The sequence below is a fragment of the Onychostoma macrolepis genome, chromosome 09 (assembly GCF_012432095.1).
Source record: "Onychostoma macrolepis isolate SWU-2019 chromosome 09, ASM1243209v1, whole genome shotgun sequence".
NCBI classification, from domain to species: Eukaryota; Metazoa; Chordata; class Actinopteri; order Cypriniformes; family Cyprinidae; genus Onychostoma; species Onychostoma macrolepis.
In genome coordinates this window covers 6,538,164-6,562,631 of record NC_081163.1, presented here as the reverse complement: position 1 = coordinate 6,562,631, position 24,468 = coordinate 6,538,164, and the positions used below count along the sequence as shown (strand labels likewise).

Genomic DNA, 24,468 nt, shown 5'->3' with positions numbered 1-24,468 from the left:
TGACAGAAATAGCTGATGCAAACTTTTATTTTATATATACTATATTTTTAACACTTTTATGAAGATACATTTTTATCTCTTGAAGCGTAATTGCAATCACTACTAGAGTTTCCAATTAGCTATTTAAGCAAATATGCACATTTTAATGAAGAAATATTTGGAAATATAAGCTATGATTTTATGAAATAAAATTAATTGTAACACTTTAGTTTAGGGACCAATTTCCCTTATTAATTAGTTGCTTATTAGCATGGCTATTATTAACATATTGGCTGTTTATTAGTACTTATGAAGCACACATTCTGCATGACCACATTCTACATCCTACCTAAACTTAACAACTATAACTATTGATAAAGAGCAAATTAATTGTTTGTTAATAGCAATTGGATCTTAAAATAAAGTGTGACCAAATTAATAAATAAAAAAATATATAAATTAATAAATAATACAAAGAAATAAAATAAAGCATATTGTATTGTATATATTATTTTTTATCATATTATGAACTATATATGAACACAGTATATGTATACACGCGCACACACACACAGTATATGATGAAGAAATATTTGGAAATATATACTATGATATTATAAACGTAATAAATAAATTATACAAATAAATTAAAAATATTATACATACAATAAAATATAATTTAAGTATATTATTTATTATATATAATGTATTATTAAAAAGACTTAAATATGTGCCAAATTATGTCAGTTTATTAAACTAGAAAATACACCCTTTTTAAAAGACACCCACTCGCCAGTGCAGATTTTTTTTTTTTTGGCTTTCTAAGACTACTTTAACCTGACAGTTTACTGTAAATGTACTTGTTGCGTTTACATCAATCATGACTCAGACTTTCCTCTAGGCCAGTCCAGGCCAATCAGTAGGGCAAACAGGCCATGTTTGCCCAAGTTCAGAGCACTTAGACGGGCCACCTGTGCCCACACGGCCCTGTGAACCTGAGACTAACCTTAGCACCAACATCACAACTGCCCCTCTCATTAGCCTGCAGTGTTTGTGCAAGAGTTTGTGCGGGGGCTGGAGCCACACCAACACTGACTGTAATTCTCAATTGCTACAACAAGTTCTGTGCTCTGCAACTGTGAAGTCATGACAATGGGTTTGAACATGGAATAAATTACAATGTGCATAATCTATTTTATGGTTCAAAGAACACACGTCCTCTACGATGACTAAGAAACGTCTTCTGTTCAAACAAATTGCGATACAGATCAATTCCTGAGATGGATCAAAGATGTTTTCTGGAGAGATACACAGTGCTGTTTACTTTCGAAATCTGCATTTTGTTATGAAAAACATATGACATTTACACGCATCTCACAGCGTTCAAAATATTCTTTGCAAATGTGAAGCTATTTCAAGAACAGCTACTAAAACATAACAGCACTTGCTTGTCAGGGTCCAGGCCATTGCATATAATGGACGTGCTTTACTCCGTTTGCTTTCCTTCGGTTGAAAGTGCTCTCGGGCACCAGACACCCCGGACCAAGACCACGTAACACCAGCGCAGCACCGGTCCTGAAAGCAGGAGGAGAGGGTTAAACAATCTGCATCACATTAAACAAACCTAAATGCTTCAAGCTGCTACATACTCCCTAATGAAACATTTATGAAGGACCTCTAATGCAATTTTAGAAACACCTTGTCACTGGGGTTGCTAGAAAACACAGTCATATGGATGAATGAGAGGCCAAACTGCCTTAGAGTGCGAGTTAACGCCGCAGGGGGGCAAAGCTCATTCCACTATAGGAAAGCATTTACATTTTACAAAGACAGTTTAAACATTCGACTTTCAGCATTTTTTTATTTTAATGACCACAGCAAACAGTGCCACCCCTGAAACAATGCTTTGTATTAAACGAACAATAAAATAAAACACAATCAGATTAATAAAAATGCAGTGACCCCACTCAATTACTTAAGCCACGGTTAAAAATTTGCATATTGACTTTTATTGATTTTAGTGGATGTACACAAGTTCACAAAGGTGTAGTTCATCACTTTAACTATGAACATGATCCATTAATGTTTGACCACAAAGTGTACAGCAATTTTTTTCCTTTATTTTTAACGCCATATCTATTGTTTCAGCACTCAAAATCTAACTTTTTTCAATTTATGTGAAATGTTTTGCTAGAAAATTGTACTGACAATCATGAATTTGTAATATTGGGAAGTATTATTACAATTTAAAATAACTGTTTTCCATTTGAATATATTTTAAAATGGAATTATAAATATTGCTGCATTTAAACAGCATTTATTTGAAATATAAATCCTTTGTAACATAAAATTTTTTTTACTGTCACTTTTGATCAATTTTACATCTTATTTGTTTTGTAGAGTGGTATATCACACTATCCACAAAAATATAAAGCAGCACAACTCTTTTTCACACTGATAATAAAAAAATTTAAAAAGTGTCTTGAGCAGCAAATCAGCACATGGGAATTATTTCTGAAGGATCATGTGACACTGAAGACTGGAGTAATGAGATTGAAAATTCAGCTTTGCCATCACAGGAATAAATAATATATTAAAATATATCCAATTAGAAAACTGTTCTTTTAAACTGTAATAATATTTCAGAATATTCTTTTTTTTTACGGTATTTTCATCAGCCTTGGTGAGTATAAGAGACTTAAAAAACATTAAAAAAAAAATAATAATTACTGTATTCCAGTCTTTAGACCCGTAATGTAAATGTGAAAATACATTTTGGGGCCGCTGCATTTTAAGGATACCTGCACGAAGTTCATGACTTTGCATACGCAAACATTAGATTATCCATGCAAACATCAATGTTTGTAAGAACACGTTTGCACTGTTGGTTCACCAAGGCATGCCATCTTCACACCACATCCACAGAGTGAGGAACAAGGCATCTGTTGATCCTCAGCTACTTGCTGAAAAGATAAAGGGAATCGTCATAGAAAAGCACATTTAGAGGATTACATTTTATGCAAGTGTTGTGTCATTTCCAGTTGTAGCAGCAGCAGTCATATCAAGACTGACTGCACTTTCAGGAAAAGACGTTGCACTGATATCAATGAAAAACAGCTGTGTGTGAGCATCTTTTGTTCATCTTGGCACTGGAAAACCATTTCGATGCATTGGCTAATAGAGACAGACCTATATGCACTGATATATTGACTGTGCCCTTACAAAACACAGTCACATATTAGGTTCCTCTGTGCGGCTTAGACTGAGTTCTAACACCTTCATCAGGACTATAATATTCATCACATCTCTCAGACAGTCCACAATTCTTCCCAGAATATCTCTAACTAATTAACATTACGCATGTCACACTCTGTGAGGTTTCAATTATCACTAAAACTGTAAGACCACCAGATTGTCTTCTGCATGCCTTTTCTATTTGTTTCTGAATCTAAAATCGGCCTGCAAACATCTGCAGGTTGATGTGACAGGCTGCTGCAGAAAGGATTTCAGCTTATTAAAGAGTTCCAGGCCATGTGGAGCTGATTTGGAAGTGTCGAAGAGATATAAACACGTCATCTTAGCAGAGTGAAATATGGCACGGCATATCTTTGATCTGATGCGGGTCATCTCCAGAACCTGCCGGCTGGGTCAGATGGTACCCGACCTGCCCCTGCTGGGGCCTTCGAAGAAATCTATATGCTATTACGGCGTATATATACCTGTAAGTCACGAGATTTCGGACCGGAGAGGCTGTGCTGTGCCGCTGGGCCATATGGAGTCTATCTGAAGCAGCCGTGTTGATGGAGCGGGTCAGGCCAGGGGGAAACAGGCTTCAAAGTTGGGCACATGTCAATGTCTCTCTTATCCTTTCACTATGAATTACAGGACAGAAGATGTTCATTCTTCCCAATCGGCCGATCCTTCATCCTGTTGGAAAATCCAAAAAGTGTTTATCAAAGGCAGGTACTTCACCCATAGTTCACCCAAAAATAAAAATCTGGTCATATTTACTCACCTTCATGTCGTTCCAAACCAATGCCGTTTCAGAGGAGAAATTACTGTATGTACACTTTTAAAAATAAGGTGCCAAACGGGCAGTTTTGCGGTGAAGAACCATTTTTGGTTCTCCAAAGAATCTTTCCGTGAACCGTGCTTAAAAGACTCAATTTTTCTTGGTGTGAAGAACATTCTTAATAACCTAAAGAAACTTTTCCATTAAAAAGAACCTTCGGTGCAATGCAAAGGTTCCATGGATGTTGAATGCCAATAAAGAACCTTTTTATTTATAAACCTTTAGTCTGTTAGTTTCACCTGGATATAGACTTATGGTATTTTTACGTGATTTTTCGGAGCTTAACATCACCAATTCTCATTTATTTTCATTATATGGAAGACAAAATTAATCTTTTGTGTTCACCCCTCATGAATTGGCATCGGTTCCATGTAGAACATCACTGGAACATTACCATTGCTCAAAAGGTACTTTATAATGCTTATTTAGGTTATTAAAATGTTCTTCACACTAAGAAATGTGGCTCTTTTATGAACCGTTGGCTGAAAGGTTATTTGGGAAACCAAAAACTGTTCTACTGTGGCACTGCTGCGAAAACCATATTTTGGAAAATTTTCTTTAAGAGTGTACAGAAGAAAAAAGGCACACAGTTCTGGTCATGATAGTATGTAAATTATGAATTTTCAGTTTTGGATTAACTACTCGTCTAAACGAGTTCAGTCTGTCCAGTGTAGAACAGGAGAGGAGATGAAGCAGAAAATTCCATTCGGGATTTGAGATTCGATCTACATTAACATGTTCTTGAGTAATATCAATGTGGCAGATGGTTTTTACATTGTTTGTTTGTAGAACATATGTAAATGCCGGTTGACACATTCAACAATTTTCTTCTTTCTTTATATTAGAGATTTTGTAGCATGTAAAACTATAATTGCTTCAAACTCTTTGATTGAGAAGCATTCATGTTGCATTATCTTGAAGCTCCGAAACCATAAACATCCCTCACCGAAAATCCTTTCAGAACGTCCATGTTTTAACCAGAGTGGACATGGAGATCATCTGAGCATCCTCAAGGCTATTCTCGCTGGCTTCGGCCCAAGTGTCAGTCATCTGTTCACATGTGGATTACATACATAAATCAAAGGGAAACAAATCTTCTTTCTGAAATAAGGCATAATTTACAATTGAAAACCTTACAAATGTGACCAAACTGCTGCCTTATACAAAACATCCCAAAGCCCCTTTTGAACACTGGACACTGGTAAAAGAAATCTGACATGCGTTATTATTGTCTTATTCAAAGAGACAGTCCAGGCCCAGCATTCAAATGGCCGTGTAAGAGCAAAAGCCTGTGAGGCTTTGCCAAAAGTTCTTCACAACAGGCCGACTCCTACATGTGTTTAGGGTATTGTGAAACCTTGGACTTATTCTGAAAACAATAGGAAGAGGTCTTTCATCTGACTTGAAAGGATGGCGTGAAGAAATGCTTGCAAAGAAATTCATCTACTGTGTGCTACATCTCAAAGAGGTGAGAGACTTTTCGTGGCATCTTAATAACCATGAAAAAAAACTAAAAAATAATGACCTTAAACATTAACGGTGGACTTTCCGTATGAAAATTCAACGCATAGCTTGAAAAATGAAAACTGTTGTAATCTTACACATTTTTGTGAATTTTTAAAATTATAGTAATTTAGTTACTGTAATAATATTACTTTTTGCAGTAACTAGTAGTGTAACTAATTACTAATAAGATTTCAGTAATAATATTACAGTTACTTTCCATAAAACAGCTTAGTTACTTTTGATGCCTCAACCCCGCTGATTTAAAATCTAACAATCAAATAATTCCTAGATTTATTTTCATAATTTTCATGACTCGCACATGCATGTGATGTCCCCAGTGCAGCAGGCAAGCTTGGAATATGGAAAAGCTTACATTCAGCAGATAGAAATATTGCATTATATTGATTTTGTCAGGAAAAAAGATCTGTTGTGTAAGTTGTGGCGTTACTTTACTCTGGCATTACATCCCTCTGATCAGCATGTGGTACATTATATTAATATAATTTAAAATATTTTTGGAAAATTAAACAGTTTCTTACAAACTAATGTGATTTGATAAAATACATAACAAAACTTGATCACATATGGGTAACGGAAAAATTACTTCAAGCTACACATGACAATTAATGAGATGAATACAACACTTCTACTTGAATGCCACTATCAATCACTATTGAGTGTTTGTAATAACTTCTGACTGCGATCCAATGTGGATTTTGGTCAAATGATGAGGCAGAAATATGTTGTTAGTAACATACTAGAAGAATTTTATCTGGAAGATACACAGTTACAACTTCTGTGGGGCGTGAAGAAAAAGTAATGTAACTAGTAGTGTAACTAATTACTGTTGCCAGAAAGTAATAAGTAAAGTAACAATATTACTTTTGAAAGGAGTAACTATGAGTAATACATTACATTCTTTGAGTAACTAGCCCAACACTGATTATAAGTTGTTTTGTGTCTGTTTTACCATATGCATATTTTGTAAAGCCTATAATAGGCTGGTTACATTGTGACAACTTACCCCATTTTTTTCTAGAGCAGTAACGGTGGAAATGCTCAGTAGGTTTTTTTGAGAAATATTCACTGAAGTAAAAGTGTCAACTAGCCCCGATCTGTCTTATAAAATAAATAAATGAATGAACAAATAAATAAAACAGACAACAAATTTTTGTTAATATATATATATATAAAAAAACTGTAATGCAATAAATTATAGAAATCTACTTACCTCATAAATTATAAGGTAATTACTACTTTTTACCAATAGAAAAAAATATTCGACAACATTTTACCATATTGCTTTGTTAAATATAATCTGCATTGTAGTGTTTGATTGTTTTCTCCTAAAAACATTTTCAGAAGTATAGTGTACATTGTATTATTTATAATTGCATACATTCATTTTAAAATATTTAATAATTTCTTGAGAAATTAAGAAATATTCACACAAAAAGTGACAACTGCTCTTACACTGTAAAAAGTGATAAGTTGACTTAACTTAAAAAAACTGAGGAAACCCGTTTCCTTAAAATTAAGTAAATAATAATTTAAAAAAAAAGTTAAGTGAACTTGACAATTCACTTAACTTATTTTTAAATTATAATTTACTTTAAAATTTTAAGGCAACGGGTTTCCTCAATTTTTTTAAGTTAAGTCAACTTATCACTTTTTACAGTGTAGAAAATAATTTAAAAGGCATTAAATAAATAAATAAATCAGATAACAAAAATAAAAATACCTTTCAAGTAAAATCTAAAGAAAGGAATCTACTTTCCTCATATATTAGACGGTTTCTACTTTTTACCTAAAAAGAAAAAAAAAATTAAACGATATTTTACAACATTACATATTGGCTTATACTTATATTACAATATACACTGGAGCATTTCAAACGTGAGATAATTATTGAGATAATCTAAAAACATTTTAGAAGTAGCCTACAACGTAATTTCTTACATTATTATCTTATAATTTCATAATATCATTTTTACCATAATACTTTCCCGTTTTTACTGCACCGTTTTACATTCTTTTTCCATTTAAATGTTTGTGTTTTTTTTTACAGTGCGAGATTGACACATGAGAGTATCAAAACTGAGAGTATCGATCTAAGAGTGGGATATAATTTGAGTGGCAGCCGGTGGAGAGGTGCAGTGTAACTTTAGACTGGTCCTCCTCGTTTATTAGTCCACCAATCAGAGAGCAGCGCTTCCTCCCCCTCCATTCACGCTAGTATTTAGCATCAGAGACTAGGATAAAGTTTCCCAAAAAATTAGGAAAAAACTTCCTGCGGGAGGAAAACTTTGCCAAGCTCTGCTTCTGGAAGTGGAGGCGCAGTCTCGGGACTTCGGGACTTCGGGACAAACTAACCCCAGCAAAACGCACGGATATAACGGTGTAAGCACAGATTCGAAGGTGGAGAGCGCGTTTTCTCCTCGACCTTCTCATTTCTTTAAAAAAGAAATGGAAGAGAGTTCAAGCTCTCCCGTCTCCCCAGTGGACAGCCTGGTGACCAGCGAGGAGGAGTTGGACAGACAGCAGCAGAAAAGGTTCGGGAGGAAGAGGAGACAGAGTAAAAAGTCGAGCGAGGACGGCAGTAGCCCGAGCTCCGTGAATAAACGGAGCAAAAAGCCGAGTCCGAGCAGCACTCAGTCGTTTGAGGAGCTGCAGAACCAGCGCGTTCTGGCGAACGTCAGGGAGAGGCAACGGACTCAGTCGCTGAACGACGCCTTCGCGTCTTTGCGCAAAATCATCCCCACGCTCCCCTCGGATAAACTCAGCAAGATCCAGACGCTCAAGCTCGCCTCCAGGTACATTGATTTCCTCTGTCAGGTGCTGCAGAGCGACGAGATGGACAGCAAGATGTCGAGCTGCAGCTACGTCGCGCACGAGAGACTCAGTTACGCCTTCTCGGTGTGGAGGATGGAGGGCGCGTGGTCGATGTCTGCGTCCCACTAACGGAGACACTCGTCCGTACAATGCCGAAAGGGTGGGTAGAAAGATGCCAATTCAGCTCAAGACGATCTCATATTGTCGGGCTAGCTCTTTGATAACTTTTACTGCGTTACTGTAGTAACACTAGGCTTTTAGAGAAACTCCAGCTGTTCTGGACAACTGACACTGACAGTTCAGTGCGCGAACGCAGCACTATATCCTCTTGACACCATAACAATTCTCATTTAGATTTGTTTAGATAGTTAAAGTTTTATAATTATTGAAAAAATATTTGAACATTATTTTGTTACTATTCTGATGGGCGGACATATGATGTGCTACAGCAGTAACCTGAACCGATTCCACTTAAGGAATGTTTACATCCTCCTGAGGCCAAGCTCAAAAAAGCATTTTGATTATTTTACAGTTTATAATACAAAATAATTAGAAATATATATACATATATATATATATATATATATATAAAGAATGTTGATTTAAAATGCTAGACTAAGTCCTATTTATTTTGATTGTTTATTGTTATAGAATGGCTGTATAAGATACCCTAGGATATATATTAACATAATAATATCAAAGTAGAGGACAATTATAGCTATCACGGGGGTATTCAATTCAAACTGTTGTCACAGAAAAAAGTTTTTTTTTAAAGTTAGGCCTGCTTTAGGACATAAACCAGTGGCATCTCAGCGATTATAACAGAAATGCCAGAGGTCACGATATGCCATTTTGACTAAATTAATATGGGAGGAAACAGCCTATATGGTTAATTATTATGCTTTATATACAAACGTAAAATCGTAAAAGCCTCAAAACAGTAAACAATCGCGCGCATTTAAAGTAAGAAATGAAAGTTCATCCTAATTATTTTGAGAACTGGCTGATTACACATTCCTTGACTGCTAAAGCTTATATAGAGTCAAACATTTCTGGTAAAATCACAGACAGTATGGCAATAATCTAGCCTATATTTACAAATAACAAAGAAAACAAACGCTGGATTCTCATTTTGCTCGGTTAAGTTCATATCACACCGGGCCAAAGCGTTTCAGACTTTTATCCAGGAATAATAAACATATTCATATTATATCGTCGATCTTACGAAACGAATAACAACCCAACCGTGAGAAGCTCCTCACGGATCATTTATATGTAGTGGAACATTTTCCCTTTAGTGAATAAAACTCACATTTCCCCGGTGATTTAAAAACTGGTTACAAAGCGCAAAGAGAGAAACGGAAAAAAATGATCATGACTGATGAAAAACTAGATGTATTCGAACGTTTTTATATAGGCTACGAACGAAGAAACTAAGGTTCTCTGAAAACACTAAAAAAAAAAAACATCTTAGTCTACACTCGTAAAAATAAACGTTCAGTCTGGGAGACTAAAAAAGCTCTTGCGTTCTTCAGATCAGTGTCTGGCGTTCTTTAAAGCACCTGTGTGATGAAGAACGGTGCTCAGTTGATCTAAAAGATTCTGCTGTATGACATCAGGAAGTGACGTTCTTTTTGTTTCTACAGGAAGCTTGATTTTTAAGTGAGAAGGTGCGCTGCCACCTAAACCATGTTTATGCTTGTGAAATAAGTGCACCGTAACCACTGAAACCAAAGACTGACATCTTTAAGGCAAGGCTGAAATCTTTCAGGCTAAAATGTGATACAATATGAGCAATTACTAAAAATAATTCTGTGATTTTTAATTTAAAATGTATTTTCATTTACTTTTTAATTAACTAAAATATGCATGCAAGTCTCCAATTTATTAGTTATATCCTGTGGTATTTGTTGTTATGAAGCTGCATGTCTCTATAATACTGAATACAGTCCTGTTTTATATCACCAATAGGATATTAAAAATATAAAATGAGTAATTCATTTGAATCATCCCAACTGAGTCTAGCTGGATAAAGCTGGAGGTTTCGTTATATGTGCTGGATTAGGCCTCCATCAATCAAGACAACACAACACACAGCTGTCAAAAAAATGTTCAACTCAATCCTTGTGATGACATTAGGTTGTATTCTTTTGCATTTATTTGCATAAAGTGATATGTGCTACTGAGAAGTCAGATTAAAGGCAGGTGTACGGCTTCGCGTTTCAAACCAAATGACCTCCTAAAACAGTTATTTTCCAGTGACGTAATTCCACCTGGGATTTGTGTAACATGTTTGAACCAAGCCTTTTCCTGTGCAAGCATGTGCTCCCACTCAGAATTAAATAATGGGATCATTAATAGCTTCCCATTTCTCTACATTTTAATCCAAGGCTGTGCGTTCAACCTCAAGCAAATCTTGAAGCTTTAGGCCTTCGTAGAAAAATCCGGCATTGAAGTTTCAGGGCTATTTGATATAAAGCAGCAGATTTTTGAACCTTTCTTAGTAATGCTTTTCTTTTCTTCCACAGACTGTTTACTTCCACTAATTCTGAAGACACCAAAGGATTTATTGATGAACCTCTAAACCTCAATGACGTGGCCAAAGGACATTCAGTAGATACACCTACGGACTTGAGCATCCTCATGAAGGACACAACGAAAGGAGCTTTTTATATACTTAGAGGAAACGTAGATGACATCTCCTGTGTCGTCAAATACATTTAATCTTTTTCACAAGTTATTCTTAAATGTCGCCATGGTGATAGTAAAGGAAGGCCATCTGTAATCTGTATGGAAACTATATTGCGTGTTTGTCTCTAAACAGAAGAGTTTATATATATATGTATATATATATATATATATATATGAACAAAAAAGTATTGTACATAGGCTACCTGTGAGTATTGTCAGCTTTTTTAAGGGACCAATGCAATTTAGAGCAATACTTTCTTGAAGTACGCTGCATGGATGAATGCATACATTTGATTTTTCCTATGCAACATTTTTCGATTTCCGTCCATTGTACATTTTGCTTATTTATTAAAACATATTTTTGAACACGTAGGCTGAACACTTTGATTTGTCCACATCATCACCCTAGAGATATGCCAGTTTTCACTACAGTAAAGAACATTCAGATTTTCCCCTTATTTTGTTACAAAAAGAAACTGTTATAAAACAGTGCAGGTTCATTAGCCGAAGAGAAAGTCCAGCCAGTTTTACCCCTAAGCTTATAAAAAAAAGCTTGTCCGCTTTAATAAGAAGAAATCACTGAATCCAGACGGCTGGAGGCAAATGCTTTAACAACCGCAGATAACCACCGCATTTAAATACCGGACCCCTACCAGACCTTTTCATTTCTCCTTTAAATCTACACCAATGCTCGCAAAGCATTTAATTGTTTACATCTCATTTTCCCAGGCTTAGCTTGATAGAAATCTAAAAGAAATGACTCCTGTTGAGGCATTAATATTTGATAAAAGCTCCGTTGTTCTGTGGGCCTGTTCAAGAATAATTTAACTCTGCTTTTTAAAACGTCTGATGGCGTTAAATCACAACACACTAAATAAGAAAACTTTTATTTGCAGTTTTACGGCACTTAATAACTATTTAAAAGGTTGTGTTTATTATTTTGTTTGCTTTTATCAATTTATTTGATTTTAGGGTATTTTAGAGCTTTAAATAGCCTAATAATTGAAGTCAACTATTGAACTTTGTCAGGAACCTTTACATCAGATAGGCTGTATGTCTGCAGGCTATATGGGTCAATGACCTGTAGGGATGTCTGAGACTATAAAAAAAAAAAAAAAAATTGTTTAAAAATATAAAATAGTTTTAATAGGTAAAAATAGTTAGTTTAAAACAGCATTCATGTTAGTTTTGTACATTTCTGAATATCATTTTCAATAAAAAAAGGGGATTTTATGACTCTAATGATGTGGTGGTTTAACCATCAAAGGTCCTCTCTTTGTGTTATGGTTTTCTTGTCACATGACAACAAAATTACTTCCTGCCTGCTTGTTATGCCACACTTGTTTTGATTTCACAAAAGTAACTATTTTAAAAGTTAATGTTTTAAAACATAATTGCTTCAGTGCTTATTTTTAAAGGAAATAATAATAAAAGATTATGCGATAGGCTACAATAAGTAAACTTTTTTTTTTTTTTTAATAATCTCATGGCAGTTAGACCTTATTAACCCCTACAAAAATATGAAAATTAATTTTACTTCAAAAATTGAAAATAGGAAAGGTGTCATACTGACAAACAAAATAGCTACTCGCCATTGACCCAAATATAGAGATACGCTTACGAGAAAACAGCTGCAGTTTAAAAATAAAAGTTCTTAAATATTCACTTGTGGTGACGGGGAAACCCAAAGAAAGAAAAGAAGAAAGAAAAAAAAAAACTGAAAACTGAGGTGAAGAGTGAGAACCAACCGTTAGATAGCATACACACCTCTCCCTTTCCCTTTATTCTGTGCACCTGCGCAAATCTCTGCAACCGCAGCGGAAACGAACTGAACGCAGGAGTCTCGAGAGCTGCTTGACGTCGCGACGAAAGACGTCCATCTGGTGCATAGAGCAACAATTAATAAACAGTGTATACGGAATGCAAGAGCAGTTTTAGTTTTGATACAGTAAAATGGATTCACACGTCTAGTCTGTCAATCCCCCAGTCTCAACCAAAAATATCTTTGTGTCTGGATCAAAACAGAAACACAACGATTTTACATAGGCTATAAATGACTTAATAAATGAGCAACATATGGTTACAAAAGGCTTTATTGTTACGTTTTAGAGCAAGTAATAAGCAAAGCCGTGATTAAATAGACCTATAACGTCATGACGTAAAAGAATCACTGATTTGAAAAAAAAAAAAAAACGATTTGTGGAAAAGATTTGGATATCCCATCATTAATAGACAATCTAAATGATGTGAGAGGCAAATGGATTAAAAAAAAAAAAAAAAAAAAGTTATAATAATAAAAAAGCTTGTGTGTTGAGAGAGAGTGCGTATCCATCAGCAGCGTGTTTGATAATGTCTCATTATTCCCGCCTTCCTTCTGAGCCAGAATGCCTCGGGCCACAGTTACGGAGTGGTGCGAGCCCCAGATGTTTCCCGTAAAATCAGACGGAAAAAGCAACAAAATTTTAATTTGCAGTAAAACGGATAAAGTAAAGGTTTACGCTGCATGCGCCGCAGAAAGGATTTCATGTTCAAGCTAATGCCAAGGTTACATTACACTGTGGGGGTGGGCCCTGGCTGGACACAAATTTCCTTCTGCTAAACCCAGAATCAGATTTGTAGGTTACCACCCTAGTGGCTTACTCTTACCTTCTGTGTTGATAGTAAACTATAAGTTACAGAGGAATCATCTAGCTACAAGACAAAATCTGCTAGCTCTCTAACTTCACTCGAACTTCTGATTCGGTGAGCCTTGCTAAAAACTGTTGTAAAATGCTAATAAATACAACACACCTGTGGCCTCACATTGATATTAATGTGCTAAGCTACACCATAAACAGTCTACAGTGGGCCTAATGAATTATATTAGCATTCTTAGCGGAAGGCTTTTTTTCTACTATTAAACTTAAAGCTAGAGGCAAACAACCCCAATATATCAAACAATAGGTCAATATTTTGTCAATTCACCCTTGTGTAATTCTTTCTTTCTTCTGTGGAATATGTTTTTTTTTTTTTTTTTTTTGTTCCAAAAAATGAAATTCGGTGGGGTACAGTGTTTAGACTCCAGTGTTTTTCAAAATATCTCAAATAATTACCCATGGCCTTGAGTGGCTTATTGCTTTAATATTTCATAATATTATGTGCAGCGAACAAAAGTTTGTAGCTAGTATAGAAAATTATATTCTTGTGAGGGAACACAAATTGCTGATTTTAAGGCTCTCCGGATGACAATAATCGGAATCGAGATGAGTGATCCCATAACACTCATCTGAGGCTGATCCTGGCCTTCTTGCCCTAAAACAGCTCCACGTGTACAATATACGAACCCGCAGGACAGCATCCGTGCTCTAGTGTAGATGACGTGGCAATGCAGCACATGTTTGGCCTTAGATCGCATACAAACGTCTGCACTGAATCACCGACCAGCAGATCAAATCAGGACATGGTCGAAGGACAGTAGATTCAGACAGTGTTACGAACATGCGTTCTGGGACAAAGCGTCTATAGGGCAGGTGTCCCGGCACAGGTGGAGTGCTGTACACTGAGAGAGTTTCATCTGGGAACAACAGGTGGAGATATTTATGTTTATTATAAACAATCCAAAAAGCCAGGAAGGGATTATGGTGGAAAATAACCGTTCTGAAAAGCTCTAGACTGTCACATACTTAGAAAAGAGAGAAGATAAAAAGAAAAAAGAAAAAAATAGTAGTGGGAGGTAAGATCAGGACATCAAGGGACCTGTCAAAATTTCAAAAGAGCCCTAATGGATGATTCCTAACTATTGAAAATAATAAAAACCCTAATGAAAGATTCTTTCTTCACTAATTAAATAACTAACTATTGATGTTTTTGAAAATCATATTGGATGATTCTTAACTAACAACTAACTACTGAAAATTCTAAAGACCCTAAATGATTCATCACTATATAAATAAATTCTTAACTAACAATTGAAATCTGAAATTTTCAAAGACCCTAATGTATAATTCCTAACTAAGTAACCAATTAACTAATGCTATTTTTATTAAAGACCCTAATAAATGGTCTCTAACTACCTATTTACATTATTGAAGACCTTAATGGATGATTCTAACTGCTGAATTTAACTAACCAGCTAAGTAACAATCTGTCTGTAGTAACCACCCTAGCAACTGCTTAGCAACACTTTACCAACAACCAAAGTACATAAAGCATAAATAACCTTTGAAAAGATTCTATGCTATTTTAAACTTCCAGCAAAGAAGGTGTCCAGCTAAGTTAAAAAAAAAAAAAAAAAACACTACTTTTGTAGTTTTCATTCATGTTCATTTCTGAATGAATGTGCTTGTAATTTCACTGTGAAATGACCTTGAGCTTTAAAAAAAAAAAATTAAGCACTATACAGATGATGCTTATTATTATTATTATTATCATCCATTACCTGTGAGAGGGAACAGACTTTCAGTCTTCCACTGCCAGCAACACCACCTCTTCCTTCACCCTGGGAAGCACCAAAAACACTTCTCAGCCACATCGCTCCCCCCCCACCATCCTCTCTAAAATTCCTCCAGTCTTTCCACCACTGGGGAGATTTCCGCTGCTCTTGGAGGCAGAATCAAACTGGACAAGAAAATGGCTTAAAACACTAAAGTGGCTGTAAAAGCTGGTATGCTGTACACATGCAGACCAGGCTATGGAAATTACCTCTGGACTGATGTGGCTGTTACTCAGCGTTCATCAGTGGTTTTGCATAATTCTGTATTATGATTCACCAGCATCTCTATTCGGTCTCAGGCCTTCATTCAATGTGTATAATGAGAGCAGCTGTAAAATATAACAAAAAATATGGCCTTGTACACAACACAGCAGAAATTCATCACCTTAACTGGATCAGGCAACTTGCAATATTGTTCAATGGTTAACTAAGGTGCAATAGCTCACACACCGGCTGCGGTAATCTGATCCCGTCTCGTCTGTGGGTTCATACCACTGCACACTCGCACACCAGACCACTTTCCTCTTCATTAGAAGAAAGGTCACACCAGGCTACTGAGGTGAGGAGCTGTTATTCTCTCATTATGATACAAACCACTGATACACCATGCCCTATAACCAAGCACGGTGCTAGTTTCCAGCAAGCAATTTAGCTAGCTACACTAAAAGTGAAAATTCTGTGCAGTTTTGATACAATCGCAACCAATCAGAACATATTTGATATTTAATATATATCCAAGTGGAACATGTGGACAAGTAAAAATGCAATGTGGGTGGAGCTTTTCTAGCATGACACCACATACACCACACTGTCAAATCTCATTGCATTCTGCAGTGTTTTCACTTGAAGTGTGGACGACAAATTACTTAGAAACAAGTCAACCCACAAAACGGTGTGGCGTATTTTGGTTTTCCCAGTCATGCCTGGTTAAGACAAAAAGTCAGATTTAACTCAGATTCTCTTACATACATTCACATATATATGAGAGTTGATAGAAAGATAGATGTGTATACAAATTGAAAGATTGAGAGATAGATGTGTTTTTGCAGCTCATCCATCTCATTAATTAAAGCTCTCTGTTGGTAACTATGAAGCATATAAAACATGATATTCAAAACAAGAAAAGTTTCTGTTTGCAATTCTGCATTGTAATATCTTACATGTGAGGATTCAAGTTGTATATTTGTCATCCATGAAGCAATATTAACATCTTGCCTTTAAAAAAAAAAGTGCAATGTTTTTAAAGAGCTCTATTAGATAAACATTTCTAATACAGTAATTGGATTTAACTAGACTGCAGTGCAGTGTGTTGCTATGTGGATGCATAATTAAAAAAGAAAAAAAAGAAAATCCTATATACATATGGCTGAGGTCCATGCATCAGTCTATAAGGGGCCATTCACCCAGAGAATGTTTTAAAAATGTGAGGAGGCGGGGCAGTGGAATGAACGTTATACAGACGCGTTTTTTCTTTATTTCTATTTCTTTATTTATTTGTTTATTTTAAAGCTGAACCTCTTTTAAAGCAACTTAATGTAGTTTTATTTATTTTTGCCACTTTGGAGTCCCCTACATTTAAATGAGTGGAATTCACTGTCTTAATTACTATGCATAGCCATACACATGCATTTGTTTCCAGAAATCCGCCCTTTTTGCAGAATTTCAGACCGCTCAACAAACCTACATACTTCCACAACAGAAGTTTGGCGGGGAGCGTGGGAAAGAAACAGAAGCCATTCGCCTTATTAGAAGTCAGTGTACCATCAGAATGATTTTGAACCTTATATTTCAAGGTAAACAAACTAGCGTTCAGTTGCTTAGAACCAGTTCCAAAGATTGATTCGTCCACAAACCAGTCATCACTCCTTACTGTTTGCCTGCAGGCTGTGGATTACAGGTAATAATGCTGTACTAAATAATGTTTAGTTTCTTGCACAGACCAATTGTTTTGCTTCATAAGACCTCAATGTATCATCATGAAACACGGGTATTAATGTTGAGTTTTTCTGATATGCTTTTTTTCACTCTCAAATTTACGGTAGCCGTTTGGTTTCAGCCAAAAATCTTCTTTACTGTTCTACTGAGAAATAAGTCACCTACATCTGATATGGGTGATTAAATTAAACAATCAAATTTTAATTTTAGGATGAACTACCCTTTTAAGTTAAGCACTGTGGCGCAAATGTCTTTGAATTCCACTGTGCTGCTTTTCCATTCTTTTTCTAAGTAAACATGCTTCGGTGACATGATGGACATGTTTGACTGTTACATTCGCATTTCGCATATGACATGGCGTTCTAAAACATTCACAGCAGTTCAACTTTTAAAAAACACGTCTCTAGACCCTGTTCTTTTATTTTTCCAATTTCACTTCACTTCTCTAAACTTGAAACTTTGTTTGAACGGCCCCTAAGGATTTTTATTTTTTAATACTAAGTATCATGTCGATAGCGGTGCAGAACCAGTTACGTGCCAAAGTTAAGTATAGCCTACTTAGTTTTAGAGGGTTTATTCAAATCACTAAGCATGCGCGATAGTAGGCTAATAGTGATACTTACCTCAGCAAACAGCACTAATTATCTATTTGAGATAAATGCATAATTCTCAGTATTTTTGTTGTTGTGTTGTTGGTGGATGAAACACCGGTTCAGGGAGATTAGAGAGCAGAGATGCACGGAGATGTTAATGACTTCCTCATGTGAAGGCAGCGGGATAAAACATACAGTCCCTTTACACGGTTAACGCAGCCGCAGGGAATTGCGGTGTGAACGATTTGAAGGGGGGCTGAAATTAAACTTGCTCCAAGGGGGTAGATTCCCTCCCGTCCCGCTCCATTTTTTGATCTCATACAGCCGGAAGGGGATAGGTCACCTGTGTAATTTGGACTAACACAACAGGCATAAATTGATGTGGGTTGTGTTTGTATGTACTCTTAAAAAGTTGTGTGAGTCCCTAATGAGAAAAATATGGCACGGCCCTCGAGAGCCACCTTTCCTTGCTCTCTTTTCTGTGATGGTAAACATTTATGACAGTCTTGTCTTCACATGCAAAGTAGAATCAAACAGTGAGGTGCTTTGTGTCAATATTGAAAATGATCAAGTAGGAAATAGGAAGAGTGCAAACCCACCACTTTGGGCCTGCGTTTGTTTCCTCTCAGCACAGCAGCACCTGCAGTGCAGTGTGGGGCAGGCAGTGACGGGTCAGTACACAGATATGTCTTCCCTGTAGGCTCTCGGGTGGGCACTGGTTTTAGACTAAACACGGCAAAGACAAGCAAACAGCACACAGCTCTCAAAACACAGCACACGCGAGACTGAAGATGACAGTCGACCAGGAGGACTAGCGTGCAGCGTCTGGAAATATTTGAGCATAAAACAAACTCGGCACATCACAAGTGCCATCAACATCCTCGTCTTCAGACAAAATATTATCAAATGGCTGGACAGATGATCAAATAAAACAATAAGCCGTGAGAGGTTGTGTGTTACAGAGCACCTCACAAAGAGGACAGTCTAAAAAAAAATCGGTTTAGCTCATGTCCTCAGATGGCTTATTGCTAAAAAATAGTTTAAATAGTTTAGTAGAGGATATTTCATCCGCAGAATTAAAATTCTGCCATTTTACCTTCATGTTGTCCCAAACCTGTATGACTTTCTTTTTGCTGTGGAACACAAAAGATGATACTTTGAAGAATGTTGGTAACCAAACGGTTTCTGTTACCAATTGGCTATTATTATAAGGGAGGAAAAAAACACTGAGAAATTATTTTTCACAGAAGCAAGTCAAATGTGTGTTCAGAATGATACCAGGGTAAATTATGCCAGAATTTACATTTTTGGATAAATGTATTAAAATGAAATATTGAAATAATTATAGCATTATTGTTAATTATAGCTGCGAAATGCTTCATTATAGAATTTTCCATTTGCTGTTTGAAACATGGGTAACACTTTAGTATAGGAACCAATTCTCACTATTAACTAGTTGCTTATTAGCATGCATATTAATAACATATTGGCTGTTTATTAGTACTTATAAAGCACATATTCATCTCTAATCCTACCCAATACCTAAACTTAACAACTACCTTACTAACGATTATTAAGCAGCAAATTAGGAGTTTATTGAGGAAAAAAAACGTAGATAATGGTTTGTTATTAGCGAGAAGTCTGACCGAAAATCCTATATTTATGTTCAGATATTTCACTTAAATGGTAATGAAAAGAACCTATTCATTGCCATTAAAGTGAAAATACTGAACCTACACATAGGAGCCTGATAAAAATGCTCATTTTAGAAGAAAATTTCAAACGGCACTTAGAGGCTTTTGCATCTGAACTCTTCAAATATATGTGGTAAAACTTTACTGTACAACAACAAAAGCATTAGGTACCATGAATGTTATTTTTTTCCCCCCACAGAATTCATCATTTTATTTTATATAAATACACTTTTTGTTGTTTATTAATAATATATTAGCTAATGCTAAATTATACAACTTGAAATGTTAACAATAAATTGGTATGTGTAGAAATTAACAAACAGATTAATAAATTGAATAGTTTAATAAAAGTTTTCATTTTAATTTTTAATAAATAATGTCTAACTAATGTTAACTAATGTTGAATGATTGTACCTTAAACATAAAGTGTAACCAAAAATGTTTTTCTTGAGCTTTTTCCACCCCGGATATGCTTGTCCTTTTTCAAACTTTCTTATCAATCCTCAGCGTATAAACCCAAGCCCTCCCCTACTTTTTTCCCCCTCAAATACCACTTTACTCAGAAATATGACAGATTAAGCAGCTTTGAATACAGCAGCTTTGAATGTGGCTCATCCAGTCAGAATTTTAAATCTGAATATGCGATTTACAGTCTACAGTCTTTGAGGAGGACTCGTCCACACCCACAGGGTGAAGCGCAGGTCTTACAGCTTGTGTCATATCGCTCCGGCTCTGTAAGGCTGATCTGTAATTTGGCTCCGAGATGCAGCTGCCTTCATCCACCACCTCAGAGCCACAATTAAAAACTGCAGAGAAGTGGCAAGCGACGCTCTGAAGGAGGACCTTCTCTAATATAGCAGACCGTAATGACAGACTGAGCCACCTCAAATGAGGATGAGCAGAGGGATGAGGGAAAAAAGGAGAAAGATAGCTAGAGAGAGAACAACGTTGAATTGTGAGACCGCAGACCAAATTGTCAGAAACCAGCTAGAGGTTTTTCGTCTGATGCATCAGGCTTGTGTTCTTCAAGACGGGTTTATTGTGGGAATGGATGGCGTGTAGAAACCCAATTGGGAAAGAGTTCAGGGTCTTAAATCAGACGCGGAGACCGCACTGGGTTTACCTGACCCCGAGCCGGAGGGCAGAGGTCACGGGGTTCAGCGACCTGGTCAACACTTCTACTGACAGTCTCTAAACGTTTCACTGACATGCACCTCAAATTGACTCCCGTGGAGCCGAATATGTGAACGCATTCCTGGGGATCACGTCACCTTATGTCGATCCGCGAGACGGTAAATATTGTCTCTCACGTCTCCTTTTACACTAGCGCTCAGTTTATTAGCTTAACCATGCCACACTTCACAGGGTGCCAGATTTATGAATATTCAAACACGCTGCTTTGTGACATAAGCGACATTGTTTGCATATTTTCTGCTTGTTGACCTAAAGAGTCAATTCAGCAGCGCTAGACTGGAATTAGCCGCTCTGATGGTTGTTTATTTGATTGCTGCTTAGCAACAGACTGACGTTTTGGCCAGTTCTCTCGCTTTACAAATCATTAATAAAATCAAGTTTTACTCTACATTTTTTTTCCCCCTGTTGGATATTCTGATAATTTGGAAATATACAACAGATTATGACTTTAAAACAATAGCTCCATTGCATATTATATACGCTACCATTCATAAATTTAGGGTGGGTTTTTGGAAGAAGACTCTTCTGCTCACCAAGGCTGCATTTATTTGATTAAAAATACAGTAAAAAATTGTAAAATTGTGAAACTGTGCAAAGTAACTTTTCTATTTGAATATATCTTGAGATGGAAAAGCTGAATTTTCAGTGGTCTTCAGTGTCACGTGATTCTTCAGAAATGATTCTTTCCTTATTATTATCAATGTTGAAATCATTGTGCTGCTTAATATTTTTGTGGGAACTGTGATGCCTTTCGTTTTTTAGGATTCTTTAATGGACCTGTGAGAATATTGTCTCTCGTGTCTTCTTTCTCATTTGCGCTCGGTTTATCATCACTTCCCAAGGTGCCAGATTTCTGAATATTCAAACATGCTGCTTTGTGACATAAGCAACATTGTATGCATATTTTCGGAGTTATGACTAAAGAGTCAACTCAGCAGTGCTGGACTCGAATTAGCTGCTCTAACGGTTGTTTATTTGACTGCTGCTTAGCGATCAGGGAGATGTTTTTGTTTGCGCTGGTCAATCCGCTGGATTTATCTGGCTCTAACGTGCCCCTGTATATTTGGACAGATATCTGACCCTTGTCTCTTCTAAATGAGCTGCTAATCCCTGTCGTGACTACTGTAAACTGCTCTCCTCCCTGTTGCCCTCGCCTGGACAGAGGGGGCAGTGCTCAAAACACAAGCATGGCTCCATCAGGCCTTCCCCACAAAAATGCCATACAATCAGATTCTAGAGAACTAAATGATACTATATTCATGTACTAGGGTACTTTTTTTTATCATTTCTTTTAAAACATATTCAACATCATCTTTATATATTTTTTAACACTTATTTCATTTAATACATGTAGTTTTTTTTTTTTACTCTCGATACTTATTTAAATGAATAAATAATAAACAAAATGTACCTTATTAATGCATGTAAGTGGCCCATGTATATATCACTTTGAATTCAATCAATCCAGACTGAAATTGTTTTTTTTCTTGTTGAAATACATTCTTTGTGAAATACAACAGAAAATGACTTTAAAACAACAATTTAATAATTCCATAAAATCTACATTACTGTTTAAAAATTTTGGGTTGTTAAGATTTTTTTAAATTATTTTTTTATGTTTTTGAAAGTCTCTTATGCTCAGTAATATTGTGAAATATTATTACAATTTACAATAAGTCTTTTCTGTTTTAATATATTTAAAAATGTTATTTATCCCTGTTATGCAAAGCTGAATTTTTATCATCATTACTCCAGCCTTCGGTGTCACTGATTATGTTGATTTGCTGCTCAAGAAACATTATTATTATCAATGTTGAACATGGATTTTTGCGAAAACCACAATATTTAAGAATAGATACTTTGATGAATAAAAAGTGCAAAAGAAAGCATTTTTAACAGATTTTTTTTTTTTGTAAAAGTCTTTACCGTCACTTTTGATCACTTTACTCTTCTTGTTGAATAAATGTATGAATTTCTTTCTTACTGACCTTTGAATGGTAGTGTATCTACCTTCTGTGAATGTCTCTATTTTGCATCTTTTGAAGCACAACAATGTGAGTGAAAAGAAATGAACATGAATTTCTTGAGCTTCAGTGAAAGAATATATGACTGTCTGTACAAAAAGTCTCATGATCAATGTCATTCATTCAATGTCAAATATTAAAATATTTATAAATATAAATGTATTTAAAGATATAAACATATTTCTTTATTTTATAATGTCCTCCATTAATAGTTTCAATGTTTAGCCAAAAAAAAAAAAAAAAAAAAATAAAAAAAAAATCATAACTTTCCTGGAAAATCTGAGAAAAGCCCAATTATCTTGTAGCTTTAGGGCAGGTATATTCAGCACAAAGATGTACATTTAAAAAAAAATAAAAAATTATATATATATAGTTTAAATATATTCTCAGAGTCTGACGCTAAAGTTCTGTGCTCCAGGCAAACTGACGGGAACTGATGCTTGTGACAATAAACCACAGGCTTTAAACACACTGTGGGACATCTGAGCATCCCGGCCCTGCTCTCCCCACAAACAATTCATCTCCACCAGTTTTTCATAGAACAGTACTTGTGGTGCACTGCTGTTTGCTATGTAATAGATTTACAAAAAGTCCCTGTCGCCCAAGAGCACACCACAGAATTACAGTGTAAAATGATGAGAAAAGCTCAGTGTTCAACACCACAAAGACCATTAGCCCCTTCACAATGTGACAGAAACTCCTACAGCTGTCATATTAACACGGACCCTGACTTCCTACTGAAATGACTGACTTTTAACAACAGCAGATATTCTGATTCCTGTTCATTTGCATTTAATGTTGAGTAAAATGCTGAGGATAAACTAGTTCTGTACACTGCAGCATTGATTTGCCTGTTGACGTTTTTCACATGTGCTGTGCAGATTTTAAGTGGAAATCTCTAGTAATGTCTTAAAATTAACCTTAAAGTATGATAAAATTAGCCAAATATTTAGACAAGCACTATGAATGACTTTGTGAATGCAGATATCTGTACATGCTTATCAGTATGAATATTCTATATTCTATTTAGTTAATAATAATAATAATTATAAATATAAGATTTAACCCACAAATTTTCAAACAATTGTAATTTAGATAATATGGTATATTAGCTTTCGAATCAGCAATCATTATTATTACTAATAATTGTTATTTTCATAAATTGAATTGTTGTAATTGGAAAGTTGTAGTAGTTATGCAAGCCCTGGTCCATCACCTCCAACTTTTTCTGGTTTTCATAAGAGCGAGCACATGCACTACAAGTTATGACAGTGTACAATAAATCTAAAATAGAGATCAAAGAATATAAAAGTATGATGTCATATGAGAGCAGAAAAATGACCTCACCTAAGTGATCTTAATAGAAAATATGGCATTAAATCACTAAAATGTTATTGTTGGAGCCCCGTTTCCTGATTGCATTATGTAAATCCATTCAGTGAAGAATGTGCTCGGAAATAAAAACAAGACATTGTGG

The 24,468-nt window shown here is 35.7% G+C and overlaps 1 protein-coding gene and 1 long non-coding RNA gene across 3 annotated transcripts; one reads left to right on the top strand and one right to left on the bottom strand.

The window, feature by feature from the left end:
• Positions 1–1,419: 1,419 nt before the first annotated feature.
• LOC131547084 (uncharacterized) lies at positions 1,420–6,797 on the bottom strand. The gene is made up of 5 exons (XR_009272837.1): positions 6,582–6,797; positions 4,998–5,101; positions 3,699–3,906; positions 2,781–2,942; positions 1,420–1,554 (listed from the first exon to the last, which is right to left on the bottom strand). It is a non-coding gene; the product is annotated as an uncharacterized LOC131547084 (long non-coding RNA).
• Positions 6,798–7,690: 893 nt separating this feature from the next.
• On the top strand, positions 7,691–11,441 carry twist2. Of its 2 annotated transcripts, none has more exons than XM_058787366.1 (2): positions 7,691–8,549; positions 10,918–11,441. In XM_058787366.1, exon 1 carries the CDS (start codon positions 8,024–8,026, stop codon positions 8,516–8,518), a length of 495 nt encoding a protein of 164 aa, XP_058643349.1. In that variant the 5' UTR covers positions 7,691–8,023; the 3' UTR covers positions 8,519–8,549; positions 10,918–11,441. The 2 variants fall into 2 exon arrangements, with proteins under 2 accessions (XP_058643349.1, XP_058643350.1); XM_058787367.1 differs by lacking the exon at positions 10,918–11,441 and adding an exon at positions 10,036–10,897.
• The last annotated feature ends 13,027 nt before the right edge of the window (positions 11,442–24,468 follow it).

Bases quoted from the DNA above. Each gene is read 5' to 3' on its own strand.
- twist2 (XM_058787366.1), top strand. From the start codon at position 8,024: ATGGAAGAGAGTTCAAGCTCTCCCGTCTCCCCAGTGGACAGCCTGGTG.